Source organism: Chiloscyllium plagiosum, unplaced genomic scaffold (assembly GCF_037043375.1).
Source record: "Chiloscyllium plagiosum isolate Xiang-an unplaced genomic scaffold, Cpla_swu_hap1 HiC_scaffold_27, whole genome shotgun sequence".
Classification (NCBI taxonomy): Eukaryota; Metazoa; Chordata; class Chondrichthyes; order Orectolobiformes; family Hemiscylliidae; genus Chiloscyllium; species Chiloscyllium plagiosum.
In genome coordinates this window covers 42,584,415-42,610,691 of record NW_028270165.1, presented here as the reverse complement: position 1 = coordinate 42,610,691, position 26,277 = coordinate 42,584,415, and the positions used below count along the sequence as shown (strand labels likewise).

Here is a 26,277-nt window from a genome sequence, read left to right as displayed (position 1 = left end):
GTGACAATGTACAGATTTACAGGGAGAAGGCGACAGAATGAGACACTTATTTACATATTGTGTTGAGCCAGCAGAGCTAAGGTGGGCTGCATGGCCTCAGTCTGCGCTGTCACACATTTTGTGATTCTGAGTGAAATCGGAGTTGGACCAACAGAACGTGGAAAATTTGACAACGGGTATATTCTGCCCACAGGATACTCCATCACAGCAATGAAGGTGTTTTGACATCATTCTCGAAGGTACATGACACAATGCAGATTCAAAACCGAGTATTGCTTTGCATCACTGAGTAATTTGTTTACAGTTATTCAGTTGAGGTGAGCGGAGTTGCGCATTGGGAACCACTCCAGTTGATAGGTCGAAGCCGTTTTCTCCTGTGTGATAGTCCCACCAGCACTCCAATTTGCTGTGCTTCCAGTCAGTCGATGCAGATTACTATCCCATACTGACACACGGGCCACGATGACCCAGCTGTGGTGACAAGCTTGTGAAGGGCTGAGTGCTCTTCTCCTGTCCTCTGTCTGGCTGCTATGATCCGAATCATCAAACCTCTCTTCTCTGAGATCGGAATAAACTGGTGAAGGTGAAACACATCAGTTGCGGTGTGTCCCATGCGCAGGAGGCCCTTCAGTAATTCCACACGCTGTTTCACACAGCAGCATCCTCTTGGTGAATTACGCTTGGCAAAAAAATCGACTGGACCAAATCAGTGTCCGCCACTGGATTTTACTGACACCGTTTATAAAACTCAGGCTCACCGTTAATGTGGAGAGAGGATGCCAGACTGTAGTTTCCGCACCTTCTGTTGAGAAAGGATAATTTTAACTGTGTCCAGTGAAAGGAAAGAAATTGCTGTTGGTGGGAAACATTTCTATCTAAACTCACTGTCACACTCCTGATAGATTGAAACATAGACCTGGGAGTCTCTGGACTATGTTGTAAAAGTATCGGTATTATGTTATTCACACCGCGCTGTCACCAACTGAACGAAGCGGCTGCCCAGAGGGAGACGGCTGTGTTTAAATCCCGTGATGAACTGGGGGAGCTGAGCATTTCCCCAAACAAGGGGCACACCACCTCCCTGACACAGTGTTCACAAATCAAACTGACAGCAAAGCTTCACGTGTGATCGAAAGTTTCCGTAAAGAAGACTTGGCTCAACAGATATCCCGAGTGAACGTACTCCTTTCTTGATTTGAAGAGTAAGAAGTTGGTTACAGGGAGCCTGACGGGATTAGAACACGCAAACTCCTGCATTGGAGTCAGACGCGCGACCGGCGCGTCACAAACTCACGGACGGCCACTGACCTCTATTCATGCTTAAGGGAAGTGATCGCACGACAATGATTTTAAGTTTTGAGTGACAACGGAGATCAACAGTTCATGGGTGTTCTGTTTCTCCCCCCCTCTCCTTCTGTCTCTCGAAACAATCTCCAACTCTACCTCAATAAAAAGCTGAAAGAACTGCGGACGCTGCATATCAGAAACAAAAATAACAGTAATTGCCGGTGATCTTTCCACAGAACTGATGGTGATCGGGAGAACGTTTATACGCAGGAGATATCGTGGGAGCAAGGCGGATGCAGTAAATGATAGATCAGGACAGAGCCCAAAGCGAGGGAAGAACTGTTGGACAGGAAAGGGAGTTGATAACGATCCGCGTGGGAGGGTGAATGGAGACTGTTCGTGGCTAAGAATAGGTAGTGTGTAATGACAGACTATGTGATAACAAGGCTTGGTGTGTGTGGAATGGACGAGGATACTATGGATTTCAGGCCCGAGAATTATTGAATTCGATATTGGGACCAGAGGGATGTATGGTCCCCAAGTGAAATATTCGGTGCTCTTCGTTCTGCTGGTGCTGAGCTTCGCTGGAACACTACAGCAAACCTGAGACAGAGATGTTGGCCAGGGAACAGAGTGGGGTGTGGAATATGCAGGCAACTAGAAGCTCAGGATCTTTTTGCGGGCAGAACGTAGATGTTCTATGCAGCAGTCACCCAGTTTATGCTTCGTTTTCCCCAATGTAGATGAGACCACATTGTGAGCAGCAAATGCAGTAGACTGGGATGTGGGAAGAGCAGGTAAAGTGCCGCTTCGCCTGGAAGGTAAGTTTGGGCCCTTGGATAGTGAGGAGGGAGCAGGTGAATGGGCTGGTGTCACACATTCGGCAGTTGCAAGGTAAAGTGCCGTCGGACTATTGGGGTGGGAAGGGGTTAGGGTTGATGGGAATGAAGGAAGAGTTGACCCAAGGTATAACTCCTGCCCATTTACCTATCCGCCAAATAGAGAAATTTGTTAAGTGTGTACAAGGAAATTTTCTAATTCACAATGTGGATGTACATTCTGGCGAGGGTGCAAAACCTAAGGGCCAGCAACCATAATTCTATTAATATTAGAATAGTGATTGAGAATAATATATCAGATCTAAAAGTTGAAGTTCTAAATTGGAGGAAGACTCAGGTATTAGGCAAGATCTTTCAAAAGCTAAAGGACTGCTGCAAAATGGGAAGCCTTCAAATATGAGATAACAAGAGTCCAGACACAGTATATTCCTGTTAGGGTGAAAGGAAAGGCTGGTAGGTGTAGGCAATGCTGAATGACCAGAGAAATTGAGATTTTGGTGAAGATAAAGAAGGATGCATACGTCAGGTATCGACAGAGAGATCGAGTGAATCCTTAGAGTATAAAGGCGGTAGCATACTAAAGAGGGAAATCATGAGGGCAAAAAGGGGACATGAGATAGCTTTGGCAAATAGAATCATGGATAACCCAAAGGGTTTTTATAAATACGTTCTGGACAAAAGGATAACAAGGGGGAGAATAGGGCCCCTCAAAGATCAGCAAGGCGGCCTTTGTGTGGAGCTGCAGTAGATCGGCGGGGAGGGGGCGGGGGGGGGGGGTGGAGGGGGATACTGAACGGATATTATGCATCAGTGTTTACGATGGAGAAGGGCATGGAAGATATAGAATGTGAGAAAGTAGATGGTGACATGTTGAAAAAAATGCCCATATTACAGATGAGAAATTGCTGGATATCTTGAAATGCATAAAAGTGGATAAATCCCAAGGACATGATCAGGAGTACCCTAGAACTCTGTGGGAAACTGGGGAAGTGATTGCTGGGCCTTTCACTGAGATTTTTGTCTCATCAATAGTCACAGGTGAGGTGCCGGAAGGCTAGAGGGTGGCCAATGTGTTGCCACTATTTAAGAAAGGTGGTAAGGAAAAGCCAGGGAACTATAGACCGGAGAGCCAGACATCCGTGACGGGCAAGTTTTTGGAGAGAATCCTGAGAGACAGGATTTACATGTATTTGGAAAGGCAAGAATTGATTAGGGATAGTCAGCATGGTTTTATGCTTGGGAAATCATGTCTCACGAACATGAGTGACTTTTTTGAAGAAGTACAAAGTGGATTGGAGAGGGCAGAGCGGTGGACTTCAGTAAGGCGTTCATCAAGGTTCCGCATGGAGACTGGTGAGCAATGTTTCATCTCATGGCATGCAGGGACAACTAGCCATTTGGATACAGAACTGGCTAGAAGGCAGAAGACAGAGGGTGGTGATGAAGGGTTGCTTTTCAGACTGAAGGCCTGTGACCAATGGGGTATCACAAGGATCGATGCTGGGTCCGCTACTTTTTGTCATTTAAATAAATGATTTGTATGTGAACGGAGGAGGTATAGTTAGTAAGTTTGTAGATGACACCAAAATTGAAGGTGTAGTGGACAGCAAAGAAGGTTACCTCAGATTACAACGGCACCTTGATCAGATGGGCCAATGGGCTGAGAAGTGGCAAATGGAGGTTAATGTAGATAAATATGAGGTGCTGCATTTTGAAAAACAAATCAGAGCAGGTCTTTTACACTTAATGGTAAGTTCCTTGGAAGTGTTGCTGAGCAGACATCTTGGAGTTCAGGTTGATAGTTCCTTAAAAGTAGAGACGCAGGCAGATTGGATAGTAAAGAAGGCGTTTGTTGTGCTTTCCTTGTTGGTCAGAGCATCGATGATAGATGTTGGGAGCTCATGTTGCCACTGTACAGAACATTGGTCAGGCCACGTTTTGAATATTGCATGTAATTTTGGTCTGCTTCCTATCGGAAAGATGTTGTGAAACTAGAAAAGGTGCAGAAAAGATTTACAAGGATGTTGCCAGAGTTGGAGGGTTGAGCTATAGGGCGAGGCTGAATAGACTGTTTTCTCTGGAGCGTCGGAGTCTAAGGGATGACCTTATAGAGGTTTATAAAATCATGAGGGATATGGATAGAGCAAATAGACAAATCCTTTTCGCTGGGGTGGGGGAGTCCAGAACTAGAGGGCATGGTTTTAGGGAGGGGAGGGGAAAGATATAGAAGGGACTTAAGGGGCAAACCTTTCACGCAGAGGGTGATGCATGTATGGCATGAGCTGCTGGAGTAAATGATGGAGGCTGCATAATTACAGCATTTAAAATGCATCTGGATGTGTATATGAATAGGAAGGTTTTATGGGGATTTGGGCCAAGTGCTGGCATATGGGACTAGATTCGGTTAGGATATCTGGGCTGCATGGATGAGTTGGACTGAAGGGTCTGTTTCCGTGCTGTACATCTGTGTCACTCTGTAAAACTCCATGGGATTCTCTAGGAGAAAGTGAGGACTGCCATGCTGGAGATCAGAGCTGAAAATGTGTTGCTGGAAAAGCCCAGCAGGTCAGGCAGCATCCAAGGAGCAGGAGAATCGACGTTTCGGGCATGAGCCCTTCTTCAGGAATTTTTAACTATAAACAATAAACATTCCCTTAGTTAAATATTGTGAAGTGTGAAGCCATTGTTTTAGTCCCCAAGATCGACCTTAGCTCCCCCCTCTCCCATTCAAGTAACAGCCTTCATGTTACATTTAAAACTAGGATCGATAGATTCGTGATCAGTCGGGGGATGAACAGTTACAGTAAAAGGGCAGGAAAGTGCATGTGGGGAATGTCCGATCAGCCACAATCCTATTAAAAGGAGAAGCAGGCTCATGGGGTTGATTGGCATTTTCCTGTTCCTATTTCTTATGGTTCCCGAGCCCTTACCTCTGATACAGGGCCCTGGCTTCAGTATGTGCCATTACTGAGAGTGCTGATGCTCCCTTGTGTAATATCAACAACTTAACAGCTGCTGAAACCTCTTGCTCCTCTGTTACCGCGAAAGACAATAAGCCAATGTGTTCAGGGGAGGTGATGGCCGACTTTATTGTCACCAGACTATTCACCCAGGTAATGTTCTGTGGACCTGGGTTCAAAATCTACCACGGCAGATGGTGGAATCTGAATTCAATATAAATCTGTAATTAAGAGTCTAATGATGAAACCTTTGAGGTTTGTTGTAAAAACTTCTCTGGTTTCCTATGTCCGAACCTGGTCTGATCTTCATGTGATTTCAGATCCACTGTCAGCTGGTTGAATCGTCATTGCCCTTTCAGCCAATTCTTAAAGCTCACCTTTTTTAACTATGATGTTGCCAGAATGATTTATAGACGGCATAGGCTGGGACTTTTTTTCACTGGAGTGTCGAAGTTTGAGGGTGGAGGTTATGGAGGTTTATGAAGTCATGAGGGACAAAGATAAGTTGAATAACCTTGGTTTTTTTTTCCCTCAGGATAGGGGATTTCAAAATTTGGGAGTATATTTTTAAGATAAGAGGGAGAAGATTTAAAAAGGACGGGGGTGGGGGCAACTTTTTTTAAATTGAAGGTTGTTCGTGTATGGAATGAACTGTCAGAGGAAGTGGTGGATGCAGGTAATGTTACAATGTTTAAAATTATTTGGATAAGTACATATGAGCCAAACTCAGGCAGGTGGGTTGAATCTTCCCCCAGATATTCAAAGGGACAGCCAGTCAGAGGGGGGCAGGGCCACGTCTATCGTTGTTGTGTGGCATGCGTGACAGCTGCAACAAGACGTCCCAACTCTGTGCTCAATGCTCTGACCAATGAAAGCAAGCTTGCCAAAAGCCTTCTTCACCACCCTGTCTACCCACGACTCCATTTTCTAGGAGCTAATAGCCCGCAACCCTAGATCTCTCTCAGTTTTGGTCCCCTTGGTGTTCTGACTTCTGACTTTTTGAACTCTGGGTTTGTGTTGAACTTGATGGGATACGTTGTCCAACTCAGCATTGTTTAAACAGTATCTCTCAGCGGGATTCATTTGAAACTTTTCAGGAGGTGAGCTCAACAAGATTGAACTATTCAAAGTTACTTGGACTTTATTTTAAACTTACATCAGGACCAGTAGTCAAAGACACGTACAGCATGGAAAGAGACCTTTCGGTCCAACTTGTCCATGCTGACCTGATACCCTAAATTAATGTAGTCTCATTTGACAGCACCTGACCCATATACTCTGGCAGCTCATTTCATATATATATACAACCCTCTACATGAAGAAGTTGTCCGTTTAATATACTTTACCTCTTACCCTAAACCTCTGCCCTCTAGTTCTGGACTCCCCCATCCCAGGGAAAAGATCTTGTCTATTATCCTGTCCATGCCACTCATGATTTTGTAACCTCTATTAGGTCACTCCTCTGCCTCCAATGCTCCAGTGAAAACAGCCCCAGCCGATTCAGCCTCTCCCTTTAGCTCAAATCCTCCAAACCCCTGCAACATTCCCGTAAATCGTTTCTCATAGACAAGTCAACATTTCAGTCCTGAAGAAGGGTTAATACTCAAAACGCTGAAGACTCCACATCCTGGTGCTGCCTGGCTTGCTGAATTCTCACAACCTCCTGCTTGCCTACTTCGGGCTACATGTAGTGGCTCAGTGTTACCACTGCAGCCTCACAGTACCAGGGACCCAGGTTTGATTCCAGCCTCGGTGGCTGTCTGTGAGGAGATTGCACTTTCTCCCAATGTCTGCGTGGGTTTTCTGTGGGTGATCCTGCTTTCTTCCATAAACCAAAGATGTGCAGGTCATGTGGATTGGCCATGCTTAATTGCCCACAGAGTTAGATACATTAGTCAGAGGGAAATGGGTCTAGATGAGTTACTCTTCAGAGGGTCGGTGTGGACTTGTTGGGACAAATGGCCTGTTTCCACACTGAAGCTAATCTCATCTGCACTACTTTTGTCACTAACGAATTTCAGAGTAGACTCGACGGGCCGAATGGCCTAACTTCTGCTCTGATGGTCTTGCGGTCTTAGGTTTCTCTGGATCATTTCATTGGCAATGTGCAGTCCCGGGCTCAATGATCAGCAGTCTCCCCTGAAAGCAAAGCTCATAGGATCGTAGAACACCTACAATGTGGAAACAGGTCCTTCAGCCCAACACATCTGCACTGATATTCCGACGAGTAACCTACTCAGATCCATTTTCCTACCCTCCCTAAACTGCACACAGACCCCCGAGGGTGGAATTGATCCTGGGTTTCTGGTGCCATGAGGAAGCAGTGCTAACCCTGAGGCACCATGGGGTTGTGGTTGTGGGGGGTGGAGAAGACAATTGCAGTCCAGCAGAAAACAAGAAACATCCCACCTACTCTCCCACTGCACCCAATGTCAGAACTGGCAGGAGGTTCAGTCCTGGGTTGTGACCGAAGGCAGCATCACCGGTGGGATCTGTTTGCTGGGAGCGCTGGTGTCCCCGCTGGTGCTTCCGCAAGTTACAGGAAAACATGAACCTCTTCCCACAGTCGTGCCAGCTGAAGAGCCTCTCCACAGTGTGGACGGACTGGTGCCTCAGCAGGGCTGAGGAATTGCTGAAGGTCTTCCTGCACTTAGGGCAACTGAACGACATCTCCCCCATGTGGACCCACCAAAGGGCCAGCAGGTCGGAGGAAAGAGCAAAGCCCCTCCTGCACTCGGGGCAGAAGAACGGCCTCTCCTCAGTGTGGACCCACTGGTGTCTCAGCAGGTGGGAAGAACTGCTGAAGGCCATCTCGCACTCAGGGCAGGCGAACAGCCGTCCCTGGAGTGGACCAACTAGTGCGTCAGCAGGGCAGAGGAATCACTGAAGGCCTTCCCACACTCAGGGCAGCAGAAGGGCCTCTTCCCCTCTGTGGACCCATTGGTGCTTCAGAACCCTTTCAAATTTCACAATATCCTTCTGAAACGAGAGAGACCAGCATTGCACACAATATTCCAAAAGTGGTCTAACCAATGTCCTATACAGCCACAACATAACTTCCCAACTCCAATACTCAGTCAGAGGATTACGAAGGTTTTCAAAACCCGCAAAAAACAAACAGGAAAGAATGGAAGGACAAACCGAATTTTTGAGAGTCAGCTTGGAAGCATCAATGAGAAATCGGCGGACTGGGTTTATTGGGTACCCGTTCTCCTTAAATACACTATATACGTATTTCTCTTCTGTTCTTCGTAGTTTCTCTGTGCTGCAGTGTGTAGTGGCTCGTTGAAATAATGTCCTGCTGCAGCTTCGTTTGTGGGTGTTGGGATGATTGCTTCTGTGGTTAAGTATTTGGTTTGTGTGTGTTGTTTTTCTGTAGATGCTAGTGTGAAGTTCCCCCATTGACTGTTCGCTCTACTGTGACATCTAAGAATGGCACTTTGTTGTTGTTCTCCTCCTCCTCCTCAAACCCTCAGGCCCACAGTCTCACTGCTTGGAACACCAATATACAGACTCGTCAAAGAACTCGACAGAAGACGAAAACACCAAGTCGAAGATTCACGCCACTCCATTTACTCCATCCAAGAATTCCTGAACACCAAAGACACCAAAATAGAAGAGGATGGAATATTGCTGTCCTTTGACATAACAGCCCTGTTCACATCCATTAACATCAACGTGGCCAAAGAAAACTGGAGACACTACTCGAAGAACCAAAGACACAAACACAGCACCAACTTCATCAGCAAAGAAAACACTGTCAACCTCGTGGAGCTGTGCATTACCACCCACTTCATATTCAGTAACAAGACTAACAAACAAATCAACGAAACACCCATGAAACCACCAGTATCAGGATTCCTCGCAGAAGCAATAATGCAGAGACTCGAACCAACTGCCCTTCCAACGATCCAACCCAAACTTTGGGTCCGCTACAGTGATGACACTTTTGTCAGCACAAAATGAAACAAATTAGAAGAATCCTACAACACCATCAACAATCTCCTTACTGGCATAAAATTCGCAAAAGAGGAGAACAACAACAAAGTGCCATTTCTAGATGTCACAGGAGAACGAACAGTCAATGGTAAATTCAAAACAGCCTCGACAGGAAAACAACGCACATGAACCAAGAACTTAACTACAGAAGCAATCATCCCGACACATGCAAACAAATCTCAATCAGGGCATTATTTCAACAAGCCACGACACACTGCAGCATCCAGGAACTGCGTAGATCAATAAATAACTGCACAGCACATTTAAGAAGAACGGGCAACCTATAAACGCCCAGAAAGTTGCTTCCCTGACCGGGAATCGAACCCGGGCCCCCGCAGTGAAAGCGCCGAATCCTAACCACTAGACTACCAGGGAGACGGGGATGCAGGCTGACAACTCCTCTGAAAATTTCTTCCCTGCCCGGAAATCGAATCTGTGGAAAGGTGAACAGAGCCGACGTTTTGAGTGTGCTACGGTTTTTGTTCAGAACTCGAGTTTCCTGCATGGCAATAAATTCCCAGACGTGAGAAAACGTGGCTTTATTGGGACGGGTTTTGTGAAGTTTGAGCATAATGCAACCAACAGGAAGTCATTTAAAATCGCCGGCGAAGAAAGCACATTCAGCAGGATTCCAACATGGGCGGGAGAGCCCGCAAAGGATGTGTAAGGCGGCAACGTAAATGTTCGGCCACAACTCGAGGCCCCAAGTTGTGGTCTAATATTTCTCATGGAATGGGTCCAACAGGAAAGGTGAGTATTGGGCTTGTCATGGCCGCATCATAACCCCAATGTTTCCTGTTCCCCTGGATTTGATCAGAACAGAGGAGGCTGATGGAAAATTGAACTGAACTCCACACATTGATGAGAGATAGAGCGGGTGAGAAAGATCCATTTCCACGTAGAGAGAGATTAATAATTTTGGCCGAAAATAAGGAGCCACTTCAAGAAATTTGGGGTCCATTCAGCAAAGCTAATATAGAACTGTTCACAGAAAATTGTGATGAAAGTCTCTCGAGTTATTTTGATGAGAAGTGTTGATGATGCTAATACAATCGATAGGATGAATGTAGATTGGTAAATGTATTTGGTGACAGTTCTGTTCTAGCCCTGTGAGCGAAACCTGGATCTGAAGGAATAAAAGAAACATTAACAACATCGATCTGAAATTGGTTACGTGACAGAAAACAGAGCCATCATTAACATTTGGCTTTTGAACTGGAGGAGGTTTCCAGTGAAATTGGCTTGCTGCTTGACATATGCAAGATCAAGATAATTTAGGTAAAACAAAGAAATGCTGTGCTGATTAGCTGATAGTGAAAGGATTACACGGCGCAGAAAAAACATTTTCAGCAAGTGATACAGGGGACTGGGAAGATAAACATTATAAACTGTGAACAACAAAGTTCTTGAGCACAACACACACATTCAAAGGCCGATAACATCCAGGTCCCGATTAATCAAGTGTCAATGTCAGATTGTATTTTGGGGCTTTTCTGCAAAACATCCACTTGCAATGTTCTCCTAAAAGAGTGATAAACCTCATTCCTGTCAGTCCAGGATAGAAAATCCGAAGGGATGAACAAATTTCTTATTTTCTGAAGATTCATAAAGCTGAGACTGGATTTTGGTATTTGTTTCCTTTCCACTCCAAGGAGCCGCAGTGGTTGGGGCGATGAGTTGGAAAAAGTGAAATGTGTCCATGAGCAGCGTGTGGGGCTATTTCAGCTTCCCCTCCTCTGACAGCGCTGTGACCTGACTCTGATGTTCTCAGGGACACTTCCTGACGCGAGACAGTGAAAAGAGTCTCGTTCCCGCAGATCGGGAATTCAAACCGTATGCCGGCTTCAGGACAATGAGAAAGATTAATTGGGGTGTGTGAAGAAGCTGTGAGCTGCATTTCAAACAGGTAGGTGGAGTCAGATGCGTCATCCATTGCGCCCCCGGCCCTGTGCGTATCTAACGCCGCCATGCTGCAGAGTTCTGACGTTAACACGGACATGCGCAGCAATGGGAACCTTCACAAGGTGAATAACCAAAGATAATCACCGTCACTGATTCCCTTCCACAGGCCCAACTTTGTGAAGCAGTATCTTTCACTGGCAAATAAAACATATTAATCCTCAGGTGCCTGCTTCATTTCGATCACGACTTCACGCCTCTCACTGTTCGAGTCTCATTTCTAAACACTTGGCTCATAGCCTCAAAAGCAGCTCTGTGGGTATCTGCTTGTTCCACCCTGACAGGCAGTGGGTTGCAGATTCCCGAACAGTCCCAATGTGATTGAAATATTTCAACCCCTCCACTGATTTGCATCTTTAAAAAAACCGTGGAGCAATCTCCCTTTCTTTCTGACGACAGTTCTAAACTGTAGTCGGCAGGGTTCACACCTGCGTGGGGAAACCGCAATAGATCTCAAGTCCGTCGCATTAACCACTCGGCCCACCAATACAGAACCACCCTGACAGCTTCATTTCCCAGGTCTCTCTGTCTGTGGAGCTGAGAAAGAGTGAATTATTGCTGAGTTTGTTTGAATCCAATCACTTCACAGGTTTCGAAAGGGTTAAATACTTGCACATGGCGAGTCTGGCTGTTTCATCCCGAAAGATGAAATGAACTTTCAGTTCAAAGCAAAAACAGAAGTTGCAGGAGCAACTCAGCAGCTTAGGCACCATCGGTGGAAAGAGAATCAATGACAATATTTCAGAACTCTGTTTTCTCCCATAGGTACTGCCAAATCTGCTGAGTTTCTCCAGCACTTCCTCTTTCTGTCTCGAATTCTCAGCATCCGCAGTCCTTTACGTTAGAAATTTAATCAATTCAGCCTCATGTGCAGGATTGAGAATCCATTCAATTTCCCAAAAAATTGGCAGAGATTTCAAGGCATTTGGAAAAAAAGTAAAAGTGACATTAGGAAGAACATTTTCGCACAGGGATTGGTTCGGATCCGTAAATCCCTGTCTGACCGCGACAAAGAGGCAGATTCAAGAACACAAAAGGGAATTCGGTGGTCATGTTCAAAGTAACAATGTGGGGATTTACAGGGAGAAGGCAATGATACGAACAGAGACTCTCGTTTACTTTCTGTGTAGAAGCAGGTGGGCCTCCAAGTGCGCTGTGACACGTGTTCTGATTCAGAGTGACTTCACTGTTCGACCAACGGAAGATGGGAATTCAGAAAAAGTTTATATTTACACAATGTCCTCACAGCGCAACAGCAAAATAGTTTAATTATCCACCAGTGGAGGGAGCCATATTCCTGGAGATGGGACAAACAGCTGGCTCAGGGATATCAGTCCACATTGCTCTCTTTGCCAACAGTTCAGAGGGAGAACAATGGAGGGCCAAAGGAGTGAATAACAATCTGTGTAGGAGGGTGACTAACTGTTAATGGAGACTGTTCCTGGGTAACAATAAGTCGTGTGTAACAGCAGACTATGTGATAACAAGGCCTCGTGTGGGTGTGGTAGGGGTCAAGGGCATGGGGGAGTTCGCGTCCAAGCAATATTGAACTCGATGTTGAAGACTGGAGGGCTATAGGATCTCCAAGAGGAAAATGAGGCTTTGGTCTTCCATCAGGAGCTGAGCTTTGCTGGAACACTGCTACATGCCTGAGACAGAGATGTTGGCCAGGGAACAGGGTGGCGTGTTAAAATGACAGGCAACCAGAAGCTCAAGGCCTTTTTTCCGCGGGCAGAACCGAGATCTTCTGCGAAGCAGTCACCCAGTTTATGCTTCATGTTACTTTGGGGAAACCACACTGTGAGCAACGAATGCAGTCGACTAGTTTGTGACAAATGTGCAGGTAAAGTGCTGCTTTACCTGGAAGGTATGTTCGAGCCCTTGGATATTCAGGAGGGAGCAGGTAAATGCCAGGTGTTACACATTTGGCGGTTGCAGCGGAAAGTGCCGTGGGACAATGGGACGTGGGTGTGGGGTGTTGAGAGTGAAGGAAGAGTGGACCCGAGGTGTAAGCCCTGCCCACTTGCCTCCTCTCATATATAAATCCGTGATGTTGAAAGAATATTCCATAGAATGATTCAGTACCACGTGACTCATGAACTAATTCGTATTCATGTTCCGGGGCCAGCATCGTTATTGTATCACAGCAGTTGCAGGCCATCACCGGGAACTCGCCCTATGACGTCACGGTACGGCTGGAAGCCCCCGGGACAGTTTACCAAAGAAACCTCCCGGTGGGTCAGGACAACCCTGCATCGGGAAGCACTGGGATGGTTAACAACTATCAGTTAACTTGGGGAACACATCTCCACATTACGCAGCCTCGAGGCAAACTTCCCGTCCTTCCACTTAAAGTTCAAGAGCCCTCAAACCGAAATTCCCCAGTTAAGTTTGGAAGAATTTCTTCCAGGTGTTCGCTAAATATATCTATGACAAGTTTGTAAAGTTTGAACGTTGCGAGTGTTGAAATTATGTGCTTTTGAGCGAAAGCACAGTTCGTAAAAACAGAATGTGGGAATTTAGACAGAGTTTATACTTGCACGACGGCGATATGTCTGCGGGTGCGTGATGAGAGCATCACACAGAAGGGAAACCATCTTTCCTATTCAGTCAATGTCGTCTTCAGCAGCTTTCCCGTATAACGGCGCTCTGTTCTACACCTCGCCTTCTCATCTCTTTCTCAAAAAACGTCGACATAAATATTTCACATTGATATACTGGCCCAATGTGCACAATTGAGATGACACACTCGTGGAGGTCTGAGTGGTCTTCTCCTGTTCTCTGTACCCTATGTTGAGGAGGGCAATGCTTGTCACGGGTCACTCCGGTGCCAGAGAAAAGTTTAGAATAAAAACGGTTTAATTTTCTGCCAGTAGAGGGAGGCCGGTTCCAGGGTCCCGGACAAACAGCAGCAGGGAGACAGAATGAGAAGCAATTGTTCTGGAAACTCTTTGCCGTTTGCAATTCTCAGAGCAATGTCAAATGTATTTCACACTGAGCAAGACTCAGCTGGTTAAAAAGGTGGAGCGGGGGTGCTTGTGTGCTCTCGGTGTGGCTCGTGGGTCTCGAGGTATCATTCTCGCTTGGGGTCTTCTACGACATAGACTTGCGCGAAATCCCGGACGAGTCCGCGTTTCCTGACATGTGCAAGAGTGCCCGGTTAACCTTCTCAAAAAGCACCTTCGCTAAAGTCGGGGCTTTTGCCCGAAACGTCGATTTTACTACTCCTCGGATGCTGCCTCAACTACTGTACTTTTCCAGGACCACTAATCCAGAATCTGGTTTCCAGCATCTGCAGTCATTGATTTTACCTGCTTGGAGTACGAATTGGGCAGAAAGCAAGGAAGTGAAATGATGGAATATTGCGCTGACGTGAGTGGTGTCGTGTTTAAGGAATATCAGCAATGAAGCAAGATTGGAAAATTAGGATAGCTCTCCTCGGAGAAAAAAGTTTGAAATCTGGCCTGATTGAAGCTTTCCAAGTCATGCGAAGTCTAGACAGAGAAAGTAATGTAGTCAAAATGCTCCCACGCCTGAAAGGGTCGGCAACGATTCGGCAGAGTTTTAAAGTCATGAGGAAAAGAACTAAAAGTGACATTAGGAAGAACGCTTTCGTACAGGGAGTGGTTGGGGTCAGTAAATCCCTAATTGACACTGACAAAGAGGCAGATTCAATAGACGCAAACGGGAATTCGGTGGTCATGTTTAAAGTAACAATGTGCAGAATTACACGGAGAAGGCAAGAGACACACGTTTACTTACTGTGTCAACCCAGCAGAGCGAAGGTGGGCCGCATGACCTCCGGCTGCGCTGTGATACAAGCTGTGATTCAGAGTGAAATCACAGTTCGACCAACAGAATGTGGGAGTTCAGAAAAAAGTTTATATTTACACAGCCTCAATACGTCTGCGTAACAGCATACGATACGACAGCAGTGGAGATCTTCGACATCAGTCTCGAAGGGACCTGTGGAAAACACAAGGCGCGCGGGAGCAGAGTGGCGTAGCGGTAGTGTGCGAGGCTCATATCCCAGAGGTTGATGGATCACCATCCTCCGCTGTTGCGCAATGTCTCCTTGAGCAGATTTCATTTGTAATGGTGCTGTGCTCTATTCTGTATCTTGCCTTTGCACAAACTGCCTGAATATCGTGTATCATATCGATACACTCGGGAAACTCACACGGTTCAAGTAACATGCTTTTTGGAGGTCTGAGTGGTCTTCTCCTGTTCCTCGTCGGTTTCCTATGAATTAATTCGTAAAACCACTTCTCCGAGATGCCAATGAGCTGATAAAGTTGAAACACATGCCTTACAGTTTCGTCCATTCCCTGCAGTAATTCGGCACGCCGGTTCGGACGTGAATGACAAGACGATCAGCATCTCAGAAACTGTATCACCACTCAGACACAGTCCTTTACTATTAGGACAGGTATCACTGATTGTGAATCACCTCAGAGAGAGACAAGTGGCAGAGAGTCGCCGTGGATTCAATGGGCTGAACCGCCTCTGTCGGCGGGAGAATGATGCTCCGCATATATGCCGTCCCACTGCCTGTCTCTGGGACAGAGAGGCTGAGGGAGCAACAGTGGTTCATTTTTAACCGTCCCTTCCGTGTTGAACTGCCTGCAGTCCCTCAGCTCAGGGCCGTGGGGATGACTCTCAGTGAGTGAAGGTTTCACTCGGATTCTCTTCATCTGGGACACTTGAAGCTCAGATGTTAACTGCTGCGCGGTCGCAGCAAAGAAAGCGATGCTGACTTTGCAATAAACTTCCTGTAAGATTGTTGCGTGTGAGGAATTCTGAACACCAAGCAGGCTGCACAACAATGTACTCATGTGAATTTACTTGAGTGAAGAGTCCTCGGTCTCCATTTCTCTCTGCCCCGCCAGCAGAGCATCTTTCTATCTCTCTGATAACAGACGTTTGGAGGAAATTCACGATCAAAGTTACTCACTTCCCACGCATTAGTGTAGGTGATACCTCTCACCCTAAGGGATTGAGAGCGAAAGCAGAAGAGCGAATGGACTCTTCTCTCTCCCCAGAACAACGTGCAAGTAGAAATAAAATGGTTTAATTATCCGCCAGTGGATATAGTCCAGTTCCTGGGGATGAGACAAATATCAGCGCCCCGGGGACAGAATGACAAGCAGATGTTCTGGAAACTCTGGTGCCTGCAATTCTTGGAGCAATGTGGAATGTATTTCACACTGAGCAAGTTTCAGCTGGCTCAGAGTCTCCAATGTAGATTGCTCTCTGAGTTTATATTTGCACATCGACAATATGTCTGCACAACAGCACATGACACTACAGCAGTGAAGATCTTTTGATGTCATTCTCGAACGTGCAAGTCACACGCCAGATGAAAAGCTGAATACTTCTCTGGAAAAGCTGCCGTGCAATGCAGGAGAATGGCACAGCGGGTGCATGTTGGGATCACAACTCAGAAGTGAAACCATTTTCTCCTATTCACTCAATGTGGTCTTTCGCAGCTTTCCCGTATAACGGCGCTCTGCTCTCTCCTTTACCTTGTCATCTGCTTCCCAAAACTTCGGGTATCTGAGTTAAATATGTCACATCGATACACAAGTCAAATTTATACAGTTGCGCTGGCACACTTGTGGAGTTCTGAGTTGTCTGGTCCTGTTCTCTGTCGGTGTGTCCTGATCTCAAGTGTTAAATCTCTTCTCTCAGATGGCAATGAACCGGTGAAGTTGTAACACATGACTTGCTGGTTTGGTCCATTCCTGCTGTAAAGAAACCGACGCCCGTGTAAGAAAAGACTCTCTGCAGGATTGCTGTGTCTAGACAAATTCTGAACACCAAGCAGGCTGCACAAAAATGTACTCATATCAATTTACTTGAGGGAAGAGTCTCCGGTCTCCATTTCTCTCTGTCTCGACTGCACAGCATCTTTCTGTGTCTCCGTTAACAGGACCTTTGGAACAAGTTCAAAGTTGCCCATTTCCTACGCATGACTGTAACTGACTTCTCCTGCCTCACGTAATAGTGAGAGAGAGAGCAGAAGAGTGAATGGGCTCTGCCTTCCACCAACACAGCTTGCAAGTGGAAACAAAAGGTTCAATTATCCACCAGTGGAGAGAGCCCGGTTCCTGGGGACGGGGCAAACAGCAGCGTCCTGGGAGCAGGGAGACAGATTGAGAAGCAGATGTTCTTGAAAATCTTCCCTGCTTGCAATTCTGGGAACAATGTACAATGCATTTCGTACTGAGCAAGTCTCAGTTGCTTCAGGAGCTGGCTGCGCCCATGGTTGGTGGCTCGTTGGTCTCGGGGTATTATGCTAGCTTTGGTTATGCTAGCTTTGGGTTTTCTAGCTTATACAGACGTGTGGGAGATACCGGGTTCCAATCCCAGGCGAACCCTCATTTCTTAATTTGACCTGAGCAAAAATGCCGGATTACTTTTCTCAAAAACCGCTTCATTAAATCAGATCGGACTGCCTGAATTAGGTATGGGACAGAGGTTTACCTTCTCTAAAGGTAAACATGCAGGCTGAATCCGTGATTAAGAAAGCGAATGCAATGTTGTCATTTATCTCAAGAGGGTTGGAATACAAAAGCAGCGATGTGCTACTGAGCCTTTATAAAGCTCTGGTTATGCCCCATTTGGAGTACTGTGTCCAGTTTTGGTCCCCACACCTCAGGAGGCACATACTGGCACTGGAGCGTGTCCAGCCGAGATTCACACGGATGATCCCTGGAATGGTAGGTCGAACATAAGAGTAACGGCTGAAGATCCTGGGATTGTACTCATTAGAGTTTAGAAGGTTAAGGGGAGATCTAATAGAAACTTACAAGATAATGCATGGCTTGGAAAGGGTGGACGCTAAGAAATTGATTCCGTTACGCGAAGAGACTAGGACCCGTGGGCACAGCCTTAGAATTAGAAGGGGTAAATTCAGAACCGAAATGCGGAGACATTTCTTCAGCCAGAGAGTGGTGAGCCTGTGGAATTCATTGCCGTGGAGTGCAGGGAGGCCGGGACGCTAAATGGCTTCAAGGCCGAGATTGATAAATTCTTGATGTCACAAGAAATTAAGGGCTACGGGAGAATGCTGATAAGTGGAGTTGAAATGCCCATCAGCCATGATTAAATGGTGGAGTGGACTAGATGAGCCGAATGGCTACTTCCACTCCTATGCCTTATGGTCTTATGGTGCCATTGCAGAGAACACGGCGAAGGGAAACAATTGTTCAAAGTGAAAACAAGTATTGCAGATTTTCGCCTGCGCAATCCGACTCTGAATGGAAACTCCAGCTGCATTACTGCTCAATTCTGACGGTGATACTTCAGGAAGCGGGGAAGTGAAGTGATTGCAGACGGCGCTGAACAGTTTGAACTGAATGGTGTCGTGTATGAGGAATGTCAGCAATGAAGGTAGATTGGAAATTTGGGGCAGCTCTCTTTGGTGAACAGAAGACTGAAAGCTGGCCTGATTGAAGTGTTCCACGTCATGAGGGTTTTAGACAGAGGAAATAATGTAATGAAAATGCTCCCAGGCCTGAAAAGATCGAGAACGATTTGGCAGAGATTGAAAGTCATCACGAAAATAAGCAAAAGTGACATTAGGAAGACCGTTTTCGCACAGGGAGTGGGGTCAGTAAGTTCCTGTATGGCAGTGACAAAGAGGTAGATTCAATGGACACAAAAGGGAATTCGGTGGGCATGTTCAATGTGACACTGTGCAGATTTACAGGGAGAAGGCGACAGAATGAGACACTTATTTACATATTGTGTTGAGCCAGCAGAGCTAAGGTGGGCTGCATGGCCTCAGTCTGCGCTGTCACACATTCCGTGATTCTGAGTGAAATCGGAGTTGGACCAACAGAACGTAGGAAATTTGACAACGGATATATTCTGCCCAACAGGATACTCCATCACAGCAATGAAGGTGTTTTGACGTCATTCTCGAAGGTACATGACACAATGCAGATTCAAAACCGAGTATTCCTTTGAATCACGGAGTAATTTGTTTACAGTTATTCAGTTGAGGTGAGCGGAGTTGCGCATTGGGAGCCACTCCAGTTGATAGGTCGAAGCCGTTGTCTCCTGTGCGATAGTCCCACCAGCACTCCAATTTGCTGTGCTTCCAGTCAGTAGATGCAGATTACTATCCTATACTGATACACGGGCCACGATGACCCAACTGTTGTGACAAGCTTGTGAAGGTCTGAGTGCTCTTCTCCTGTCCTCTGTCTGGCTGCTATGATCCGAATCATCAAACCTCTCTTCTCTGAGATGGGAATAAACTGGTGAAGGTGAAACACATCAGTTGCGGTGTGTCCCATGCGCAGGAGGCCCTGCAGTAATTCCCCTTTCGCTGTTTCACACAGCAGCATCGTCTCGGTGAATTACGCTTGGCAAAAAAATCGATTGAACCAAATCAGTGTTCGGCATTGGATTTTACTGACACCGTTTATAAAATTCAGGCTCACCGTTAATGTGGAGAGAGGCCGTCAGACGAGAGTTTCCGCTTCTCCTATTGAATAAAGATAATTTTAACTGTGTCCAGTGAGAGGAAAGGATTTGCTGTTGGTGGGAAACATTTCTATCTGAACTCGTTATCACTCTCCTGATAGATTGAAACATAAAGCTGGGAGTCTCTGGATTATGTTGTAAAAGTATTGGTATTATGTTATTGACACCACACTGTCACCAACTGAACGAAGTGGCTGCCCAGAGGGAGGCGGCTGTGTTTAAATCCCGTGATGAACGGGGGGAGCTGAGCATTTACCCAAACAATGGGCACACCACCTCCCTGACACAGTGTTCACAAATCAAACTGACAGCAAAGCTTCACTTGTGATTGAAAGTTACCGGAAAGAAGACTTGGCTCAACAGTTATTTGGAGTGAACCTATTCCTTTCTTAATTTGAAATATAAGCAGTTGATTCCAGTGAGCCTGACGTGGCTTGAACACGCCACTTTCTGATCTGAAGTCAGACGCGCGACTGTTGCGCCACAAGCTCACGCATAGCCATCGACCTCTATTGATGCTGAAGGGAAGTGATCGCACTGCAATGATTTTACGTTATGATTAACAACGGAGATCAACCGTTCATGTCTGTTCTGTCTCTCCCTCCTCTCCTTCTGTCTCTCGAAACAATTTCCTACTCTACCTCAATAAAAAGGTGAAAGAACTGTGGACGCTGTATATCAGAAACAAAAAACAGGAGTTGCCGGTGACCCTTCCACAGAACTGATGGTGATTGGGAAAACGTTGGTTTATATGCAGGAGATATTGTGGGAGGAAGGCGGATGCGGTAAATCATAGATCAGGACAGAGCCCAAAGCGAGGGAAGAACTGTGGACAGGAAAGGGAGTTGATAACGATCTGCGTGGGAGGGTGAGTGGAGACTGTTCTGGCTAAGAATAGGTAGTGTGTAATGACAGACTATGCGATAACAAGGCTTGGTGTTTGTGAAAGGGACGAGGATACTATGGATTTCAGGCCCTAGTAATATTGAATTCGATATTGGGACCAGAGGGATGTACGGACTCCAAGTGTAATATTCAGTGCTCTTCGTTCTGCTGGTGCTGAGCTTCGCTGGGACACTACAGCAAACCTGAGACAGAGATGTTGGCCAGCGAACAGGGTGGGGTGTGGAATTAGAAGGCAACTGGAAGCTCAGGGTCTTTTTTGCAGGCAGACGTAGATGTTCGGTGCAGCAGTCACCCAGTTTATGCTTCGTTTTCCCCAATGTCGATGAACCCATATTGTGAGCAGCAAATGCAGTACACTGGGTTGTGGGTAGTGCAGGTAAAGTGCTGCCTCACCTGGAAGGTAAGTTTGGGCCCTTGGATAGTGAGGAGGGAGCAGGTAAATGGGCTGGTGTCACACATTCGGCAGTTGCAGTGGTAAGTGCCAGTGGACTGTTGGGGTGGGAATGGGGTTAGGGTTGATGGGAATGAAGGAAGAGTGGACCCAAGGTATAACTCCTGCCCATTTACCTATCTGCCAAAGAGAGAAATTTGTTTAGTGTGTACAAGGACATTTTCTAATTCACAATGTGGATGTACATACTGGCGAGAGTGCAAAACCTAAGGGCCATCAACCATAATTCTATTAACATTTGAATAGTGATTGAAAATAATATATCAGATCTAAAAGTTGAAGTTCTAAATTGGAAGAAGACTCAGGTATTAGGCAAGATCTTTCAAAAGCTGATTTGGGGCAGATGTTCGCAAGTTAAAGGACTGCTGAAAAATGGGAAGCCTTCAAATATGAGATAACAAGAGTCCAGAGACAGTTTTGGGTGAAAGGAAAGGCTGGTAGGTTGGGGAATGCTGAATGATTAGAGAAAATGAGATAAAGAAGGATGCATATATCAGGTATCGACAGAGAGATCGAGTGAATCCTTACAGTATAAAGGCAGTACGAGCATACTTAAGAGGGAAATCATGAGGGCAAAAAGGGGACATGAGATAGCTTTGGCAAATAGAGTCATGGATAACCCAAAGGGTTTTTATAAATACATTAAGGACAAAAGGATGTCAAGGGAGAGAATACGGTCCCTCAAAGATCAGCAAGGCGGCCTTTGAGTGGAGCTGAAGTAGATGGGGGTGTGGGGCGGAATACTGAACGGATATTGTGCATCAGTGTTTCCTGTGGAGAAGGGCATGGGAGATATAGAATGTGAGAAAGTGGATGGTGACATGTTGAAAAAATGCCCATATTACAGATGAGAAATTGCTGGATATCTTGATATGCACAAAAGTGGATAAATCCCAAGGACCTGATCAGGAGTACCCAAGAACTCTATGGGAAACTGGGGAAGTGATTGCTAGGCCTCTCACTGAGATATTTGTATCATTATTAGTCACAGGTGAGGTGCCTGAAGGCGAGAGGGTGGCTAACGTGATGCCACTATTTACGAAAGGTGGTAAGGAAAAGCCAGGGAACTATAAACCAGTGAACCTGACATCCGTGATGGGCAAATTTTTGGAGAGAATCCTGAGAGACAGGATTTACATGTATTTGGAAAGGCAAGAATTGATTAGGCATAGTCAGCCTGGCTTTATGCTTGGGAAATCATGTCTCATGAACATGATTGAGTTTTTTTGAAGAAGTAACAAAGTGGATTGATGACGGCAGAGCGATGGATGTGATCTATATGGACTTCAGGAAGGCGTTCATCAAGGTTCCTCATGGGAGACTGGTGAGCAAGGTTTAATCTCATGGCATGCAGGGACAGCTAGCCATTTGGATACAGAACTGGCTAGAAGGCAGAAGACAGAGGGTGGTGATGAAGGGTTGCTTTTCAGACTGAAGGCCTGTGACCAATGGTGTGTCACAAGGATTGATGCTGGGTCCGCTGCTTTTTCTCATTTATATAAATGATTCATATGTAAACGGAGGAGGAATAGTTAGCAAGTTTGTAGATGACACCAAAATTGGAGGTGTAGTGGATCGTAAAGAAGGTTAACTCAGATCACAACGGGACCTTGATCGGATGGGCGAATGGGCTGAGGAATGGCTGTTGGAGGTTAATGTAGATAAATATGAGGTGCTGCATTTTGGAAAAACAAATCAGAGCAGGACTTTTACACTTAATGGTAAGTTCCTTGAAAGTGTGGCTGAACAAAGAGACCTTGGAGTTCAGGTTGATAGTTCCTTAAAATTAGAGACGCAGGCAGATTGGATAGTAAATAAGGCGTTTGTGTGCTTTCCTTTGTTGGTCAGAGCATCGAGGATAGATGTTGGGAGCTCATGTTGCCACTGCACAGAACATTGGTCAGGCCACGTTTGGAATATTGCATGTAATTTTGTTCTGCTTCGTATCGGAAAGATGTGGTGAAAAAGGTGCAGAAAAGGTTTACAAGGATGTTGCCAGGGTTGGAGGTTGGAGGGTAGGAAGGTTTTATGGGTATTTGGACCAAGTGCTGGCAAATGGGACTAGATTAGGTTAGGATATCTGGGCTGCATGGATGAGTTGGACCGAAGGGTCTGTTTCCGTGCTGTACATCTGTGTCACTCTTTGAGACTCCATGGGATTCTCTGCCCAAGAGAGCAGTTGAGACAGCTTCATGAAGTATATTGAAGACACAGTTTGTTTAATTTTTGCATGGTAGGGGAATTAAAGGTAGTCGGGATAGTGCAGGTTGGTGGAGCTGTGATCTTAATGAATGACGGAGCAGGCTTGACCAAATGCTCTACTCCTGCTTCTGTTACTATGAATCTGTAATTCTGCATTTCCGGCGGCAGGAGTTCTCCCACGGCACAAAGGAGGTTTTCTAAAGTATATTTAAACCCCTTGCTTTGCTTGAACTCAAGCTGCGTTGACTTGGAGGTGAGTGGGATTTGCAAAGTGCCCTCCCCTCCACACGTGCCTCAATTGCAGGGCAGCTGTCCGGCCCGTCCTCAACTGTTGACGTCACAATGCTGATGTCGCCCGATTAGTTTCAGAGTGAAACTCCCTCCCTCTGGGCAGGATCTGGGAGCAAAGCAATGTCTCCCCCTTTCCATATACAATCCTCCAGCAGCGAGGGGGAAGGGGAGGGAGGGGTGGGTGAAACACTGTTCACTTGCAGCAACTGGAGTGAATCCAGGGAGGGAGCAGACACTCCAAAGGTGCTCAAATACTTTCTATCTCTCTTAAAGCTATTTTCCTTGTGTATTCCCTCAGTTTGGCACGTATACAGTTTGCACCCTCGAAAAGGATTGCTCCTTTCCTCATGTTCACAACTAAAAGGTTAGATTCTCAAGGAACTGAGCAGCATTTAAGGGATTGGCACATTGCTCAAAAAAGGTAGGACACTTGGGGCCTGTGGCTCGTTGGTCTAGGGGTATGATTCTCGTTTCGGGCCTTCTGGTGCGTGGACATGCGAGAGATCCCGGGTTCAAATCCCGGACGAGCCCTTGTTTCTTATACTGCCTTGTGCAAAAACGGCCAGTCAAGACTCTCAAAAAGCAGCTTCATGAAACGAGATCCGACTGCCTGAATAACGGATGGGGCAGAGCTCCCGTTACAATGAACGCGGCATGGGCAGCACTTATTCAAAGCGAAAACGCGTTTTACATCACACAGAGGTTGGTGGGCGTTTGGAACGCGTTGCCAGCAGAGGTGGTGGAGGCAGGCACGGTCGATTCATTAAACATGTGTCTGGATAAATGCATGAGTGGGTGGGGAGCAGAGGGATACAGATGCTTAGGAATTGACCGACAGGTTCAGACAGTACATTTGGATCGGCTCAGGCTTGAAGGGCCTGTTCCTGGGCTGTAAACTTTCTTTGTTCTTTGTTCTATATGGTGTATATCTGATATTGTTGGCAGTTGTAAAAGTTTCTTTGTAATTATTATTCACCTTCTAATGTAGTAATGGAGTTACGTCCTTTTTTTGTCATAATGTTTTATTTAATAGGTCAGCAGGAAGTCATTCAGCAATTTTACTGCCTTTCTTTTCTCAAGCAGCCTTAACATTTCATTTTCATTTCCTTGATTCAGCTCCATTTCTAGCATCTTTGTAGGCAGTTTGCTCCATGTTATTGTCACTGAAATGAAGTTTTCCTCCATGCACAGCTAAGGCTATCTGGCTGCATGAGGGTTTTCAGGTTTCTGTGGCCTGGCTAATATGTGATCAGCAGACATCCCGCAATCTACAGGAATTGCCACCAATGTTATGTTCATTAACTGTACTGACAGTGATCACTTATTTTGTGATTTTTCTTTGTAGGAAGACGTGCAGAAAGAAATCTTATAGCAAATGATACATCAACTTCTGACAGAGCCACTTGATTCATTGGGACTTGAATATCAGCAGCCATTCCAATCAAGAAGGCATGTTTGCTTTTGTTTGTTTGAGAGATTTTGGACAGTCCTGTGGCAGGAAGAATACTGAGACACCGAGTGAGGGAGATTCAGTGCGCTGACTGTGAAAAGTGCTTCAAACCATTTACTCAGCTTGGAGGAATCAAAGTCTCACCCCTCAAGGTGGGAAAGGCTATGTACCCGTTCTGTTTGTAATTTCAATCCCAGAGCAACACAAGGAAAGCTCCCTCAAAAGGGGAAACCTTGGAAATGTGGGGTCTGTCCCTTCCCCATCCCTGCTGGAAACTCACAGACGCATTCACACCGGGAGAGGCCATTCACCTGCTCAGTGTGTAGGAAGGGCTTCAGTCGGATCAGCCATCTGCAGACGCATGAGTGAATTCACAAGGGAGAGAAGCCATTCACGTGCCCCAGGTACGGGAGGGGTTTCACTCAGTCAGCTGCACTGCTGACCCACCAGCGGGTCCACCATGGAGAGAGGCCGTTCACCTGCTCTAAGTGCCGGAAGGGATTCACCTGCTCCTCCCACCTGCGGAGGCACCAGCGAGTTCACGCGCCATCACAGGGGGGTTGAAGTAGCGATGGCCGAATGCCAAGTGTCGATGCACGAAACTTCGATTCTCCTGCCTCTTGGATGCTGCCGGACCTGTGCTTTTCCAACACCACACTCTCGACTCTGATCTCCAGAATCTGCATTTTTCACCTTCTCCGCGAGAGCAAGGTTGGACTTGTCTTTTATTCACTCATTCACTCCTTACAGCCTGTCCTTTGTTGTGGCCTAACTGCACATACATCAATGCAAGTTTCAGAAAGTTTTGTGCAGCTTTTTTTTTGAAAAAAAATAACATTTTTCCCGACTTTAACGAAGTTTCTGAATATATGGTTTTAGTTAATCTCAATTTTAAAAATCAGCTATTTCTCACATGCCGTGTTTCCCAGGTAAAGTCATCACCACCCATTCTCTCTCTTCCCTGAGAAAGACTTCATACAGCGATCAAAGAGGGCTGAGGCACGAGAAAGGACGATTGTGGGGGTCGGGGGGAGGTGGCGGTGAGGGGGTCGCTGATGGTGGTGGAGAAGGGAGGGAAATGGACAGGGGTTCAGAGGGTTGGGGGAGAAAATAGAAGGTGCAGTGTAAGGAGAGAGAATGGGCAGGGGGCAGTGGATGGGGAGAAAATAGACAGGGGGCAGAATGTAAAGAGAGAGACAGCACAAATGCCACCTTCTCCAGGAGTCGTGTCAATGTCCCACGAACTGGAACCCACTCTTCCCACATTTCTCAAAATACGCGTGGCTAAGGCAGTGGAACCATATCATCCCTACAGGCCATTCACACCGACCTTCCCAAGAGCAGGAGAAAGTGAGGTCTGCAGATGCTGGAGATCAGAGCTGAAAATGTGTTGCTGGAAAAGCGCAGCAGGTCAGGCAGCATCCAGGGAACAGGAGA

General features: G+C 46.3%; 1 protein-coding gene and 1 non-coding gene across 2 annotated transcripts in view; one reads left to right on the top strand and one right to left on the bottom strand.

The window, feature by feature from the left end:
* Positions 1-3,385: 3,385 nt before the first annotated feature.
* The window catches only part of LOC148143774 (uncharacterized), a 167,576-nt gene continuing 144,684 nt past the window's right edge, over positions 3,386-26,277 (top strand). Inside the window, exon 1 of the mRNA XM_087975265.1 lies at positions 3,386-3,479. Within this exon, the coding sequence (XP_087831391.1) occupies positions 3,386-3,479 (94 nt within the window). The remainder of the gene's footprint in view (positions 3,480-26,277) is intronic.
* On the bottom strand, positions 9,389-9,460 carry trnae-uuc (transfer RNA glutamic acid (anticodon UUC)). The gene has a single exon. It is a non-coding gene; the product is annotated as a tRNA-Glu (tRNA).